At 39.2% G+C, this 16,699-nt stretch overlaps 1 protein-coding gene across 1 annotated transcript in view; it reads left to right on the top strand.

Moving 5' to 3' along the window:
• DDAH1 (dimethylarginine dimethylaminohydrolase 1) overlaps positions 1-13,756 on the top strand; it is a 150,428-nt gene extending 136,672 nt beyond the window's left edge. The window contains exons 5-6 of the mRNA XM_063106780.1: positions 11,066-11,209; positions 13,388-13,756. Of these exons, the coding sequence (XP_062962850.1) occupies positions 11,066-11,209; positions 13,388-13,504 (261 nt within the window). The 3' untranslated portion in view covers positions 13,505-13,756. The remainder of the gene's footprint in view (positions 1-11,065; positions 11,210-13,387) is intronic.
• The last annotated feature ends 2,943 nt before the right edge of the window (positions 13,757-16,699 follow it).

Below are 16,699 nucleotides of genomic sequence, written 5' to 3'. Positions count from 1 at the left end.
TGAAATGCTGAAAGATGGATAGTAGGGAGGAAAGAGGACTTGATAATTATTTTTTAATTAGCTCTATGAGATATAATTCCCATACAATAAAATTCACAATTTCAAGTGTATAATTCAATAAGTTTTGACAAATTTATGCTGTTGTAAGTCCCATGGAAATTTAACTTCAAAAAAATTTAACTTTTCTTATTTGAATCTTTTACAAGAAGTTTGTGTTTTGTAATAGTTTTATCATTTAAAAACATGTCTTTAGAACTGATTGAAATTATATAATCATACCTCACCTCATTTGGTAAAAGCAGCATACAAAGGTACATAAAAGAATAGCAAAATAACATAACTAGAAGTAGAAGGGGAAAAATGGTGGAAAATGGGAAACAAGAATGAGTATTTAAATTGGAGCCAAGTTAAAGAATGCAGGCCATGAATTCTCATTTCATTTTTTATACACAGACCAATCAGAGTTTAAGCTTCCAACCAGTCAATGTGAAGAAGGAAATCCAATCATCTTTTCTTGTATGTTTGAGAGCTTCAACGAATTTAGGCTCCTATGTAGCAAATCCAATTTGCTATCCTGTCTTCCGCATATTTATGATACCTTATACCATCAGTGTATTTTGTAAGTTCATTGAAGGTTAATCCCCAAATAATGTCTGCCCATGAGGAAGCAAAAGTTACATGAGCCAGATTTTAAAGCTAAAGTTATCTATGGCATTGACAGAGAGGGTGGAGGGTGACTTAGAGTAGCTTTCTATGGCAGGCCAACTTACATTGAAGTCCAGGAACCATGTCTTGTAAAACTATGAAGTCTCCTGAGTAGGGCAGTGGTTTGTTGGAGTCGGCTCCTAGCAGCTTACAAATTGATTGTTAAATTTTCAGGAATTTTGCAAGCTGGTTGTTAAACATAACCATTATTAAAAATTAAATTATGTACACTTACAATTAAATAAATTATATTAAAAACAAAGGTAATAAATATTTAAAACTCATCACTTTCTAGTTACATTTCTACATTTTACCATTAGCTGTGCCCTTGAGATTATTTACATCTACCGTGTCTGCATGCTGGTAATATTCTATAACAGTCTGTCGTTGCACATCTCTTCCCAGTTCCCCTTCAGTGATGTCACCTTGGTAGCTCAAAATTGGCCATGGTGGGAATATTTATACCACAAGAATAAACAAATGCTGAAAATCAGGATTTGACTTGTCATTGTATTGATTGTCTAGACATAATAACAGAGAAAATTTTAATAATGCATGTTAAACTTACAAGTGTCTCATATGTGTAGCCATTACATTGAGGAGAAAATGAGGGAATATTCTTCCAACATTTAAAAACTATAATGCAATTCAACAAAGATGTCATTCACATCATTGCCAAACATGCGAAGTTCCAATATATGTCTTCCTTGTTTTACTTGTCTTACTCATTACTGTAAAAAAGTTCAACCAACAGCCACATTGGAACTACACTGATCTGTCAATTGCAACTATAGTGTGGCCTCGGATACATGAGCTTTGCAAAAATCAACAAAAGCATTCTGTGAGAATCAATTAACAAAATGAAATTTCCAGTAAAGCGTATTGAATATTTCATTACTATTTATAAATTGTGTGCTAGCCATCCTTTATATCAGTACAATTTATAATAATTTATATGGGCATATTATCATACATTTTCCCCTGAATTTATCAGCACACTACTGCTTGGAGCTGAAGATCTCAGGGCACCAGACAAATGCTAAAGACTTTTTTCCTAGCCACTAAGGCTAAGAATACAATTAGGTACAGTGATATAATTGAGAGTCCCAATGATGATTTTCTTTGCCCTGTTCCAGGAAAAAAAAAGAATGCTTTTAGGTGGGCACAGACTCTTCCCTAACCCTCTGGCAACCCTTTCACAGATGTCCAACCAGACTAAGCAAAGGACTTTGAATGACTCAAAGCAAAGCAATCACAATTATTGCAAAAAAAATAATTTTTTTAACACATGCCCTACTGATGAGATATCCAAGGAATCATTTGCTCATACAGAGAATATGCATTAATCCACCAGTGCTGGGGTCGGGGTGAGCAGAGCTGGTCCTGAGCTTTATAGCAAAGAGTCCATGTTTGGCCATTTCTTGTCTCTCACCTTGGAGCCTGCCCTTCTGCTTCTCTAGAGGCCATGCTGCCTCCTCACTCACTGTCTCTTTCCGTTCCAAAGGCTTTACTTTTCTTTCATTTACTTAAAGAACAGAATTGCTGCCTTTGAGGAAACCAAACCAAATAGTCCAGTAGCAAACTCAGATGACTTCAGGGGCCAGACCTTCTCTGTGTAAAATGCATTCAGATGCAAACTTTTAAAAATATGCATATGTCAAACAAATTCTATCTACAGGAAAAGTTAGCCCACAGGCTGCCACTGAATGAGCTCTGAGTCTAGTCTTTCCAGGCGAAGGGTGGTAGTTTGGTATGATGGGAAAACATGGGCATTTGGAGGCTGACACACCTGGGCTTGAACCCTAGATAGAGTCTTAATGTGTGACCTCAGACAAATTACTTAATTTCTCTGAACCTTGGTTTTCTCATCTGTAAAAATGGAGATTATACACCCAATGCACAGTTACTGTGAGAAATGAATTAAGAGTAGGTGAATGCATCAATAAACAGATGAGTCAGTAATTACTCCAGCTGTTTCTTGCTGTCGAACGACCCAAGGAAACCTTAAAGATCAGCAACCTCCCAGTACTCTAGAAATTAATGTTTGGGATTAATCTAGTGGTGGAATTTAGGGTGCAGAAGGGTATGGTAGTGCCAGTATCTGGGGAAGCACAGCCAGGACATAGCCTCAATAGCCAAGTAGGCAGCTGCCTATTGTACTTACATACAGTCCGTAAGAATAAGATCCTGGGAGATTTGCTTCTGTTGCAGAACTAGTCTTAAAGTATGCACAGGCAGGGAGAGGAAGGGAGGACAGGATCCCAGATTGTGCATTTTAGAAGGGATGCTGTGGCCTGAATTTCTTTCCTCTCCACACCTGAAATCAGAACTGGTCAAGGCTGTCACTCACCCAAAGGCATTTTCTCTCATTCCTCCTGCCCTTGTCCCGCTCCCCAGCCCTTCACAGAGCTCAGAGTTCCCCTCAGAGTGTGGGAGGTTTTCCCAGCCTTCCTCAGAGACCACTGTTTTTAGGGGTCCCTTCCAGAAATGGTTCCTATGACTTATGCTTATAGTTTGAACAACCAAAGTCTTTCCCCCACATATTCCCAACATCCATATGATCGGAGCATAAGAGGCAGCTCCATATATGAAAGATAATTTGTGAAGAAAAGGGCAGCTGGCTTCAAAGGGAATATTTTCATTGAAAGTTTGCCCAGACTTAACTAAAAAGAGCCATGTAACCTCATTCTTAGCATCTGTACAGCCTGTCACTTCAGAGAGAAATGCTTAAAAGACAAGGCTGTGTTCATTTTGAGCGAATCTGTGGAAAAACTATAAAACATAAAAGTATGATATCAATTCTAGAATGTTATCCATAGTTATATTGGCTCAGCCTTAAAAGCGTTGTCAGGGCTTGATGCCTGGTATATTGTCAAGCTCTCAATAAACTCTTGACGGATGGGTAAATAAATGAGTGAATGATTTTGGATATCCAGTAGCAATGAAAAGTATGCTTGAATATCATATATTGCATATCTCAATAGACTCTATAATCAGTTGCTTTTAATATTGGTTTAGTTTTGATATGTTCAGATGGGTACATCTATATATATCATAGGAAGGTCAATTATGGGTGAACCAGAAATGTGCTTCAAATATTTCTTAAATAGTTCTAAATACCTTCTATACACCTTTGCTTCAGTGTTTGACCAATAAGTCCTAAATTTTTCAGTGAAACAACATAGCCCAGGGTTTTTTTTTTTTTTTACATAATTGCTGTAATACAAAGAAAGCATGAGTAAGAAGCCGGAGAATGGAGCTGGTTTCCAGTCCTTTGGATGAGAAAATTCCCAGAAATGTTGGGAACTGCCGGAAATGCCTGGTTGTTAATGCAACTAGCCTTGCAGATTCTCGGGCTGAAAGCCAGATAGTTCCCACTCTATTTTGTGACAGCTCCACTCTGGGGAGCAAGGCCAGTTCCCCCAAACCAGCAGCTGTGTAGCAGACCATGGTGACGTGGCCAAATGATCCTCAAAGCCATTTCCTCTCTACAGCTGTTTGCCTTCTTCATTAAGGAGGTGCCTATGATAACAGTGAGACTGATTTTCTTTTTACTGTTAGCATGCCTTTCACATGCTTGTCCTGTCTTAAATTATAGATTTGATTTTCTTTCTTTTTTTTTTTTTTTTTTTTGGTACCTGGCCGGTATGGGGAGCCAAACGCTTGACCTTGGTGTTATAACACCATGCTCTAACCAACTGTGCTGACCAGCCAGCCCCAAATTATAGATTTTCAACTGTTGAAAGCAGAGCCTGTGACTAAGTTATCTTTTCATTTCTTTCTCTTTCCACCCTCACACTGACATCGTGCCTTGCCCAAAAAGGGGTGCTCCATAAAGGATTGCTGAATTGAACCAAACATCAGTTGTTTCCAATTCCAGTAATAATCACGCTAATTATTTTACACAAAGTGGAATAATTCCTTTAGCAAAAGTCAGAAAAGGCATTTGGAACAGCAACTTGACTTCTCAGATCTTCCACCCAAATCCTGTTGAATTCATGTGTATTATTCAGAGTTGAGTCTGGAGCTCTCAGGATATAGTATAGTCTGCTCTTAGGGAGAAGAATTTGTAGAGACATGTAAAGGGTTTAGGTGCTTTCTCCTTTCCGTTCTGGCTTGGGGTACAGTGAGAAGCAGGAAGTACAGTCCCTGGGGTTAAAAGAACATCTTTACATAGAGCTCTGGAGCAATACCACCTCCTCCACACTTTTTAAGGAAAAAACGTTGGAACATAGAGCTAAATAGCCCTACAGCTGCATTCTCGGGATATTTGAAATGATGCTCATCTTTTAACAAAGGCTCTGTGCATCCACAAAGGGGAAGCAGAACCTGTTCCTTGGCCTCGCTGTGGCTCAGTCTCAGGAGCCTGAGCCCCTTGTGGCGATGCCCTGCCAGGCGGGCTGTGGGATCTCATCCTCACAGTGCGTCAGGACACAACAGGGGAAAGATGTTAGAGAGAGGTACGGTCTCCCTGAGCCTTTCTCCGTGGGTCCCCCTCTGAATGTCCAGTACCCTGCATTGTGTATATACACATATCTCATGACCCCAGCTATAAATAAATGGCAAGCTGTCTTATTCAGATAATAACAACATGTAAGAGAAAAGAAAACGATCACTCCGACAGGAAAAGAGAAACCTGTTCTTTGTCCAAAAGACAGAAACTCTTTGTGTTAAGAATAAGCACCTTTAGCTTTTTCATGAAAAAAATTTTTTTCTTATTTTTTATCTGCAGTTACCACTTCCTAAATTCTTTTCATTTAGAAAAACTACTCCTGATATAGCTTTTGTATTTTCTTTCCACAGTGAAGCAGGACCACTCACGGCCCCAAATAGTTCCTGTACATTATTAAAAGCCATTTCTTTTAGCATACTTTTTAATCTGCCTTAAAATGATAACCGTGGGGCCTTGATAAATTAATTGAAAAGCTTCTCTTAAGGTGGCTTTGGTGGTTTTGTTAGACATTAATTTTAAAAGTAACTTTCAGTAGAATTTATCAGTGAATTACTTCATACAATACCAGCATTAAATTATTTCCCCACTAAGGATATTATAATTCCTTTCCTCCCAGTAATGAAAAAGTGAAACTATCCTCAAGCAATTCTAGGTTGCATACTGGCCCTTACGTAAGTTCTTTTAGGAATGGCCCTGCCAGCAGCTATAAATTATAAGTAAGTCTTTATTTATAAATAAAGAGAAAAGCACTAAAGAGTGAGGAAAAACAGCAATTAGAATTTCAAATAAATGTCATTAGCTGAAGAATAACAAATGAAATAAGAACCAAGACAGGAGAGAATTGTTCGCTCAAGGAGTTTTGAGGCGGGGGATGCGGACAGAGCGTGGAGAGAGCTGGAGCCAGCATAAAGCACAACCAGAAAGGAAATCTACAGTCTCCGTTATTCCAGTGAAATCTGGCACTTTCTGAGGTAGGCACAACCTTGGAGATTTATTTGTTTCTTCCCTTATAAACAAGAAGTTAGCCCTGATAATGATCATTGGTAACACTTCCTCTGGAATGTACGACATTCCATGTTTCTGCTTCATAGTCACCGCCGGACATGCATGAGTCAGACTGAGAGGTGGGGAATTTGCCCAGACTGCTTATGAGCCGGGTGAGGGTACAGTCAGGCCTAAGGATGTGGTCTTGCCATGCTTCTTTCTCTTTCAACTCATCTTATACTAAAGACATGGGTGTTTTCTTTATCTATGGATAAAGAGTACAATGAACCATCTGTAGACCATGAATTAAAATGGAAAACCAGCTGGTAATTATCTAGTGCTTATGAATTGTGGGAGCACCTAGCCTGAATATGTGGGGCCAAAATATGACACCCACAATTCTCCCAATTGCTCAGAAAATCAAATCAATGGGAATAGTAGGTTTCTGGATTTTGTTTTGTTTGTGTCTAGGCTTGACCAGGTAGCAGTGGCTGTACATACCATGTTTTAAGGACCTCTCTGAGTAAACCTCAGTAAACCTCTGGCTCAGGAAACTATCTCCCCAGTGGTCTGGAAGAAATCCTGAACTTCTCAGGTGAACTAGGTCCAATTCATGTGACAGGATGACAGTCCAGTTCTGACTGCGAACATGAGCAAACTGACCATCTTGGTCCACCTTCAACAGCACACAGTAAGCAGAGATGCAGAAATAGTGTAATCCCTTTCCCTGGAAAGAAGCATATTGGCCAGACTGACCAAAAGCAACTGCTGAAGTGTCACAAATCCTAACTGCTATCTTGCATGCAGAGACAGCCCCACTTACACCCTTGAAGAAGTCGGTCTGCCCACTGGGGTTCTGGACTGTTTTACCAAGTCAGGGTCACAAATGGACAAAGGCTTATGTGTTTAGTTTGAAATGCTCAAAGTATTTTTCTCTTTCTTTTTTTTAATGCCTCTAGGTGCTACATACTCTCTAGTTCACCCTAGTCCACTACTCCTATTGTCTTATTTTGTCATCCAAAGTCATTTGGGTTAGAATGACAGACTATAGTACCCTTCTGTGTAGCTTTAAGAAAAAGACAGACCTTGGCCTCATTGATTTTAGCCAGGTTCCATACTAAGTAATGAATCGTATTTCTATTTCTGGACATAAGCCATATATTATTTTTCTGAGGGAATGCAATTATTTACATATGTGACTGATCACATAGTTTACCACAGTGTACTCCTGAGCATCTCTATATCCTCCTCTGAAAGGGTGAAAGAAATGAAGAAATGAATCAGTTACAAACCTATTTTGATCACCTGCTGTATGCCAAGTGACTTTCAAGAAACAAAGAAGGAAGGGAACTCACATTTATTACACGTTCAGTATGTACTAGGAACTTTTTGCTAAGCACTTTGTGTACATTATCTGTTTTTGTTTTCAAAATAATCTTCAGAATTACCCAATGGGCAATAGATATGGCATTGTCATCCCATTTTATAGCTAAGGAAATTGAGGCTAAGAGAGCTTAAGGGACTTTCCCACGGTCACATAATTAGTGTGTGACCAAGCAGGGCTTCCAACCCAGATCTTTTTACTCTAAAACCCATGCTGTGTCCATTCCATTAGGCCTGGACTTGCATTCAAGGTGCTAACAGTCTAACAAATATTAAAACAAACAATATTTGCTTTTTCAGATCCCCTTACCTGCCCCAAACAAACAAACAAACAAACAAGTCCTTATTTTTTTTAAAGTCTGGGGACTTTATAGCAATTCTCTATAGGGAATCTAGGCATAAGGGATGCTAAGCCTGCAAGACCATTGAATTATGCATTAAATAATGTAGGCCTTAGAAAGAAGGAGTCTGAAGAAACCACCACAGGAATATGGTGGGTATAGTCTTACATGGTTGTAAGAATAAGGAGTGACCTTCAAAACAGGCTACCTTAAGAATGAAGTTAAAGGTCAATGCTTGCCAGAATAGTAGATGGAATTGCCAACTGAAAACTTGAACATTGTTTGTCTGGTCATGTGGTCATAAAATACTAGTAGTTTATTAAGGCCTTATTACTAAACTTTATTATATACATTATCTTCATTTAACTTGCACAATAAGTTTATAAAAGAGTTTTATTTTCCCAATTCTATAAGTGAGGAAACCAAGAAGTTAAAAAAAAAAAAAAAAGCTTAAATTTACACAACTAATAAAGGTTAGTGTTTATACGCAAACCCAGGTCTGACTCCAGAGTTTATGTTCTCAGTGTGCTCCCTCCCATATAATAATAAGTGGGAGTTACTATTTATTGTGTTTTGGCAGCAACCAAAAGGAAAGTATGCATAAGAAGTAATAAAATAGCAATTTATAATAGAAGGGAGCTACTTGACTCTGGATATTTTTTCTCTTAAGCTTCCTCATAGTATTTCTGGGCATATCCATTTTATAAAGTGGGCTAAGTTGAAGACGTTGTTAAATTGCTTAGAAAAGTTCATCTTTAGGAGTGTCTTTAACATCTTAATTGCCCACATGTTGGAGTAGATCTAAGGTTCTCAATCAGAACTCTAAAGAAGGACCCATCCCACTGCTGATCCACTGTGTGGGCCTATCCCTTCAAGGAAGAATTAAAATTAAGAAATGCAAGGGAGATGTCCAGTCAAGTCCTTTAGCTACAACAGACTGCACCACGTCCTAATAGGGTTACATATGAATGACAAATTAATGGGCTGGCCAAATATCTCAGTTGGTTAGCATGTGGTGCTGATAACACCAAGGTCCAGGGTTCAATCCCTGTACTCGCCAGCCACCAGAAAAAAAAAAAAAAATTAATGATACTGCAAGAGAATAAGTGATAAGTACCAAATGAGGGTGAAAAAGTAAATTTTATGGTAGTTTGTAGGAGGGAGAGATCTGTCACTATCAAGAAAGAGAGCAAAGTGAGATGATTAAGAAAGAAGATTTTGAGTTGCACAGATCTGGGTTTGAATATACCTTTATGACCTTGAGCAAGTTATTTGACATCTCTCAGTCCAGTTTCTTCATCTATAAAATGGGAATTTTGAGGTTAGATAATTAATGGAAAATGTTTAACATGGTGCCCTGCTTATTCTTATTACAATTATCTATTTGTCTGTCAGTCGCCTCCGTTGGACAGTAGTCTCGTGGAAAACTGGGTCTGTGTCCTGTTCATCTTCATGTCTCTTGGGAATGAATTTTCTACAGGGAGTGTATTAGGGTTCTCCAGAGAGACAGAATCAATAAGATATGTTATAATTATATGAGAAGGATTTATTAGGGAAATTAGCTTACGTGACTATGAAGAAAAGTCCCACAATAGGCCATCCATAAACTGGATGCTGGTAGCGTGGCTCAGTCCAAGTCCAAAGACCTCAAAACCACGGACGCTGATGGTGTCCTTGATGTAAGTTCTGGAACCCAAAGCTGAAGAATCTCAAGCTCTGATGTCCACAGATAGGAGAAAAGAGTGTATGCCAGCTCCAGCAGATCAAGAGAGAGTTTCACCTCTTTCCTCTATCTTTTGTTCTCTCTGGAACCCTAGCGGATTGGGCGGTTCCCACCCACACTGAGGTTGGGTCTTTCCCACCCAGTGCACTCAGACTCTCATACTCATCTTTGCTGGAAACACCCTCATAGACACACCTGAAAAGATAGCTTTAGCAGGTTTCTCATCATTCATTCATCTAACCAAGTTGACACCTAGAATTAACCTTCACAAAGAGCATGCTCTTGTGCTCTTCTGTACCATAAATCTCACTGTCCAAAACTATCACGACTGAGTGGGCAAGTCTGCCTAGTAATAGAAGCACATTTCCACACAAATACTGAAGAGTAAAAAGGAACCTGCCTGGAAAGCTAGATTAGGATTGATCGGAAAAGATTGTGTTATATTTACCTTCATGGCATGACATTTCAGCAGATTCCTTAAAACATATGAATATTGATAAAGAATAGAAAGAGTCTATAAGACTAAGCCCAAAATTATATTGGCTTTTGGGTTTATTTATTTAGGCGGCTGGCCAGTAAGGGGATCTGAACCCTTGACCTTGGTGTTATTTACAACACAGCACTCTAACCAATTGAGCTAAATGGCCAGCCCTAGATGTTTGAACATTTTTGTTGCTTAAGGGGAGTGGGTTATGTTGAGGGGGTAAGGATGATGTATCAATATTTTAAATTTTATGCAGAGTTTAGGTTTGTGTTGTTTTTAAAGTTATTTTTTACTAAGTTACTAATAAACTCATCATTTGAAGAATAGATCTGCTAAGCAAGGTTTTCTCCAGTTGTGGTCTGGGAACTCTCTGCCTCAGGATTATCTGGGAGAGCTTTCAAAATGCAAATTCCTATGCCTCACCGCCAATCTGCCAAAACAGAATGCCTGATGGTAGGGCCTGGGAATATAATTTTATATTCTCCCCAGGTGATTTATGCTCATTGTATTAAGGATGTCAGCTGCCAACAGACAGGTGAATTCAATTTAAATGTACATGGAAGAGCAAATTGTGTGTGTGTTCATTGCTAAATCCGATTATTGACCATTCTGATTACTGCTATGATCCTTAAACCAGGGCGGCAGAGCTTACTCAGCCAAGAACATCATCAAAACCCCTGCTGGGCTTTTTGGATATGTGGCCATTTTGTGTCTTATTGATAGGTCTTTTGAGCGAAAACTAGAAAAATAATAGACAGTTTTAAAACCTTTCAAAAAAATAAAGACCAACACATATTTTAAAAGAGCAAAGAATCATGACTTAAGTCAGGTTTTCCTCTTCTGGGTCCTAGTGACTGGAGTAACAGACAAGAACTTGAACAGAGGAATAGCCTAAGGCATCAAATGCAGGCTTTATTCCCACCACACTGCCTTCCTCTTGTTTCAAGTGTGGGGAGACCCTCTGCTTAGGCCTGCTTTGTTTCTCTTTGCAGATCATGCAACAGATGAGTGACCACCGCTATGACAAACTCACCGTGCCTGATGACGTGGCTGCAAACTGTATATATCTAAATATCCCCAGCAAAGGACACGTGTTGCTGCACCGAACCCCAGAAGAGTATCCAGAAAGTGCAAAGGTAAAAAACCATCCCTCCTGGCTACTGCAGCAGGGTAAGCCTCTCTGGGGCTTCTTTCATGATGCAATAACAAATAGGGGCTTTCTTTTCCTCTATGCATATCAAATCACTAAGAAAGCAGAAAGGACAATATAATTTAGGGCACTAGAAGAGTTTATTTAACTCACATTTCTATTCATGTCATTGGTCACTAATGCATGCACAGTAATCATGCCTGGTATTCAAAGCTTTTCACATAAGCACAAGTCTGTGCTCCAGCTCTGATTAAATGTACCTTCCCACACTCAGATACTCATTAAGCATAAAGACCTACAATTAGATGGTCAACTATATCGTTGTTTTCTGACAGGTCTGAGCTGCCCCTCAGCAGTGGGTCATTTGTTTTTTAAGGCAGAGGAGTATAAATGACCCAGAGAGGTGGGCGCTCATTGTCAGGGCTGCAAGAAGAGGGGGGTTGCACATCAGAAGTAGCAAAGGCTCTTTGTCAAAAAGATGGAGCGGGAAGATATATGGTACACTTAGAATCAGCCACCTGGGTCGTCCAAGAGTCCCTGCATTTGTGTTTCAACAAGGGAGTCCTCTCTGAACCTGGAATTCTTTCCTGGTCTAAGAAACTCATCCTTGTCTTTCAGGGCATTCTGCCAGTCTCATCTGTATACTTTAATAATTTCAATTTTATCCTACCAAGCAGATATGACAGTGCTTATTCATGGATTCTTCAAGTGTCCATATCTTCTGGGTATTTCAGCATCTTTATCTCTGCCCCAAGGAACAAGATATTTATAATAAGCACTACAGAAAAGCCTTAGTAAAAATTGATTTTTTTATGTCTTAAGCTTTGAAAATATTAGAAAATATTTTATGCCACCTTTTAAATACGCCATACTATATAGTTACAAGGTTTACCCTCCAATCACAGTCTCCCTCTTAGCAGATAAAAAGAGAAGGGTTCAGGGAACACAGATCATTTCTATTTCTATGGTTGAAAGTATGAACCTGACAAACCTATAGGACTCCTGACCCCAGATTTGGGCTTAACCAACTCTTAGATGAGTAGTGGATCTCATACTTTGATGTGCATCAGGGTTGTTAATGCAAGTTCCTGGACAACCACCCTAGAGTTTGCATATCATCAAGCACCTGGGTCACAGAACTCACTTTGAGAAATACCAGTCTGGATTGTTCATGCCTATTCAGCCATATTGATTGTCTGACAACCAGATGATCATTAACTGCTTTCCCATTCAGTTCTGTGTCTATTACCAATAATGAAAACATTAATAACTTCCCTGTTTGCTGATGGCTTCCCCTGTGCCAGGCACTGTGCCAAGCATGCTATGTGCATTATCTTATTACCTTATTTAGTCCTCAGAACAGCCTTACAAGGGTGGTATTATTATTCCCATCTTACAGAGAAGTAAACTGAGGCTCAGAGAGGATGTCACTTAAAATCATACTTTAATTAGTAAGTTGGCAGAACTGGGTTTGGAACCTAACTCTCAGGCTCCAGAACTCATAATTAACCAATGAATTTTAAGGAACACAGTGCTTCCTAAAGAAGCATGGTAGATTGTCTCTAGGTGGTGTGTTTTCAAGTGCTTTTGTTTTAAGAAATGTGCTTTGTTTGATCATCAGAGGAAAATCTATGGCCTGTTAATTTGAATTCTTGACATATGCTTTCTATTAGTGTCAAAAGATGCTATAAAATTCACACCTGTAATTTAAAAGCAGTTTGACTTGAAATACTTCACTTAAACTATATTTTGTCAAATTTTTCCAGTGGTGTTGGTAAGGAAAAAAACATTAAAGTATAGTCTAGCAGGTTGTTAAGTGTGGAGAGAGAGTAATATTCAGACTGAATGCATGGCCACCAACTTTTCACGTATCACTTAATCTAGCAATGACAATGGCAGAGTAAAGGCATCTCTAGTAACAACCATATTTCTGACACATCTTTGGCTTTGAGGTTAAGGCATAAAGCTAGTGGTTAACCAATTGCTACTAGCTCTGAGGGGATGGCTGTGGGCATGTGTGTGGTCTAGACTGCATGTGTACCTTGGGGATTAAATGAATGAAAAGCCTAGACCTATAAACTGAATTAATTCTTTACAGCCAGTGGTAAAACAGGTAGAAATGGATCATCCTTCTCCTTTCCTTTCCCCTGGATTCCCACTGTAGGTTTATGAGAAACTGAAGGACCATATGCTGATCCCTGTGAGCCAATCTGAACTGGAAAAGGTGGACGGGCTGCTCACCTGCTGCTCAGTTTTAATTAACAAGAAGGTCGACTCCTGAGCGACAGAGTCCCTCCCTTGTAGCTGGCAAGACTGCACACGCAAGGCCGGTGACTCTGTACCCACTCCCATCATTTTCCTTGACAATCTACTGTGCCACTGTGCTACTAACTCTTGTTTACAAAAATTTAATTCTAAGTTTAATTGCTTCATTTTGCACCCCCAACCTCCCTCCCCTCACGGTGGTACCTAATATGTGGATTTACTAAATGAATTAAGCAACCTAGAAAATATAGAGATAATGAATAATTGAAATGTGATTAATAGTAGTAAGGAAACACTCATTTTAGTGTTTGTATTATCCGTGTGAAAATTGTTTCGTTGCCAATATATTCTGAAGAATGTCTTCTTGATCAGTCAGATAAGCTGGGTTTTTTCTCTGTATCATGAATCATGTTTGATTCCTGTGAAATTCCCTGGCCCATGGATCCTCCCCCGTTTTCCTCTTTTTTTTCTTTTGCGTGCTGAAAACTTTTTATCCAGTTACTTTCTTTTGGCTTTTCCAGTTCTATCATAGCCACCCTGACCTTGGGTAAAATCCAAGGTCTTGCCTTCTGGATACCTTCCTGCAGGTCCACTCTGTCAGCCATCAGTCTCCTCTGCCTCACAGCTACATCTGCCATCACCAACCCTCCCTCCCCCAGAGGGGCAAACAGGCTTTGTGACCAAAAAGTGGCTGTTTGGGGGAGTGTTAACTATGCAGAGGCATATCCCCATGGGGTTTGCCACAGAGATCTAAATTCCAGAAGAAGTAGGGCACCACACCTAAGAAGGTAAATTTAGCACCAGATGGTTGCTAAGGGATTGCAGATCAAGAAGCTTGGAAACACCCTATGGGTACAATGTCTTAGAAAGTCTTTAAGTCACATTCTATGAATTTTTGCTTCATTACTGGCAATATATGACCTTGAAGGAAAGTCTTATTTTTTCCTTCAGCTCAATTTCTGTTTCTCTCTGTCCTGACTCATCCTGTTTCCAGCCTTCTACCCCTTGCAGTTATTCTGGTCTAGCAAAGTCATTTCTTTTGACAGAGACAATACATCTAAGAATGATTAGTCTAGTGCAAGCCAGAGGGAACAGCCCTTCATGGTCAAGGAGTGCATTCAGGAAGTGATCAGCTTGATGCTTGAAACAACCTCAGACAATGGGCAATTCTGCTTTCAAATATTCATGAGTACTTATTGTGGAATTCAGTTAAAACTTCTTTCTTCTCTAGTTTTCCAATTACACAACCTTCAACTGACACAGGTCTCTTATGAATAACAATGCCACACTGAAGGAAGAGATGTTCTTATACTTCAACCTGAAAGAATCAGTCTATTAGCAGGCCAGGGAAATGGTACTTTCCAAGGAATGGTGACTGACTCAGGCATGTTATCAAACTTCCTCATCATCTCCACATTTCCTGTATCGCCTGTGGCTTGTTGTTGAAGATGAAGAATCACAGAGATTAAGAAATATGTCTTGCTCTGCTCACCTCTGTGTTTATAATCAAACATTCCTTAGGTTGGTGGCCAAGAGAGAATGCCTTCATTCATTTCTTCTCTCCCTTAGCAGATGAAAGTGAAAAACCTCTGAGAAAATCAAGACATCCTTAACCACTCTCTTTTTTCATTTATTTAATGATTTTATGCCAGAAATTTGAAGAAATTCCTTTTTCTCCTTCTCTTCCTTGTTGCTTAACTTTAAAATTTCATATCGCATGCACATATCTAATTATGTGCATCCTGTGACTGACCCACATCTTGGTCACTGTCATATTTTGAACCATCTCATCGTGAATGAATAATATGTTTTTAGCAGAGAAAGAACGAATGGTAGCCATATGCCCAAGTCAATAAAGAAAAATTGTTCTCAGCAGTTATGGTTGCCTTTTTGAGTTAAATCTGCCCCTACACTGGCAAAAGCAGAAGTTCTCCCTATGAGAGCACAACATCTGAAAAACAACAGGGGAAATAGCGCAATCAGCCAGTTTAGGCTAACTGGCATGTAATTTTCAGTAACTTTATTTCTATCATCCCAAATTAAAGAACTGTTCTCTATTGTGTTTGGTCAATTGCAAGTGAATAGACTTTTTTCTTGGTAACACTTTGTTCTGCAGAAGGCTGCTTTTCACTTTTCTTTTCCTTTCCTTTGTTTCTTTCTCTCTCTCCTCTTTTGTCTTGAGAAATCACTTAGAATCTGTGTCCTCTTCTGCATCGTGTTCTGCACTGCTACGTTACCTACTGGGCCTGCTTCTGTGGACTCCCTATGTGATATGACGATGTGAAAACCTAAATTACTTGCAGCGTAGTAGAATTACTTCTTTGTCATTGTCCTCAGATGATGTTATCTTTGAAAAGGAAAGATAACTGTTACATAGGTTCCACTCTTATCCATTGTGACTTACAAGGGTAGAAAAACTAACAGAAACTGCTTTTTGACATTGTAAAGACATGAGGAATTACGTTTAAGTAAGTAAAAGTTAAGTCAGAATTATTTGGTCCATATGATTCAATTTAATAAAAGGACAATATAGAGAAAATACATTATTTAGCATTATTTCTTCAACTATGTGGACTGCTATAGAAATCAGCAGGCACATATCTCTCATGTATATTGGTTGCTCTTTTAAGCGGCTGTGAACAGATTACTAAGGCCATCTCTTCATCTCTAGTGGGGAAAATAGTCTGTGGATGAATAATGGGACACATAGAGTTGCATGTTAGTCTTTGTAATTATTTACTCTTTAACATTCTACACAACTTAGACATGATTCCAACATGGTGTTAGATTTGTGCATTTTATTTACCTGCCCATCTCGTTCCAGCCAGCATATGGTTATCCACTTTGTGTGCCAAAACCAGTAATGCCTTTCATGGCCCTTTAGTCCAGAGAAGTTCTGCACTGACTTTAGTCTCTTGCTGTCTCAATCCAACATGTATACCAATCATAATGGAATAAAGTGTGAGTCGTACTGTGATCAACAGCATACGTCTCTTTTTTTGCAACAGAAACTGCCATGAGGAACGAAGTCATCATTTCTTTGCAATCAGGCATGGGACGTTTTCTGTCTTGTCCTATAGGCTATGGGATTAGAAATACTGTACCTGCAAATCAACTGCCATCAAAGCTTGGGTTAAAATGGTATTTGAAGTGATACGTCACACTTCAGGCACTTAAAGAGTAGGCATATTGTCTGTGTTAGGTCAGGAGA

This window comes from Cynocephalus volans, chromosome 8 (genome assembly GCF_027409185.1).
Source record: "Cynocephalus volans isolate mCynVol1 chromosome 8, mCynVol1.pri, whole genome shotgun sequence".
In the NCBI taxonomy this organism is placed as follows: domain Eukaryota; kingdom Metazoa; phylum Chordata; class Mammalia; order Dermoptera; family Cynocephalidae; genus Cynocephalus; species Cynocephalus volans.
Note: the sequence above shows the minus strand (reverse complement) of the source record. Positions and strands in the feature narration are given on the sequence as shown.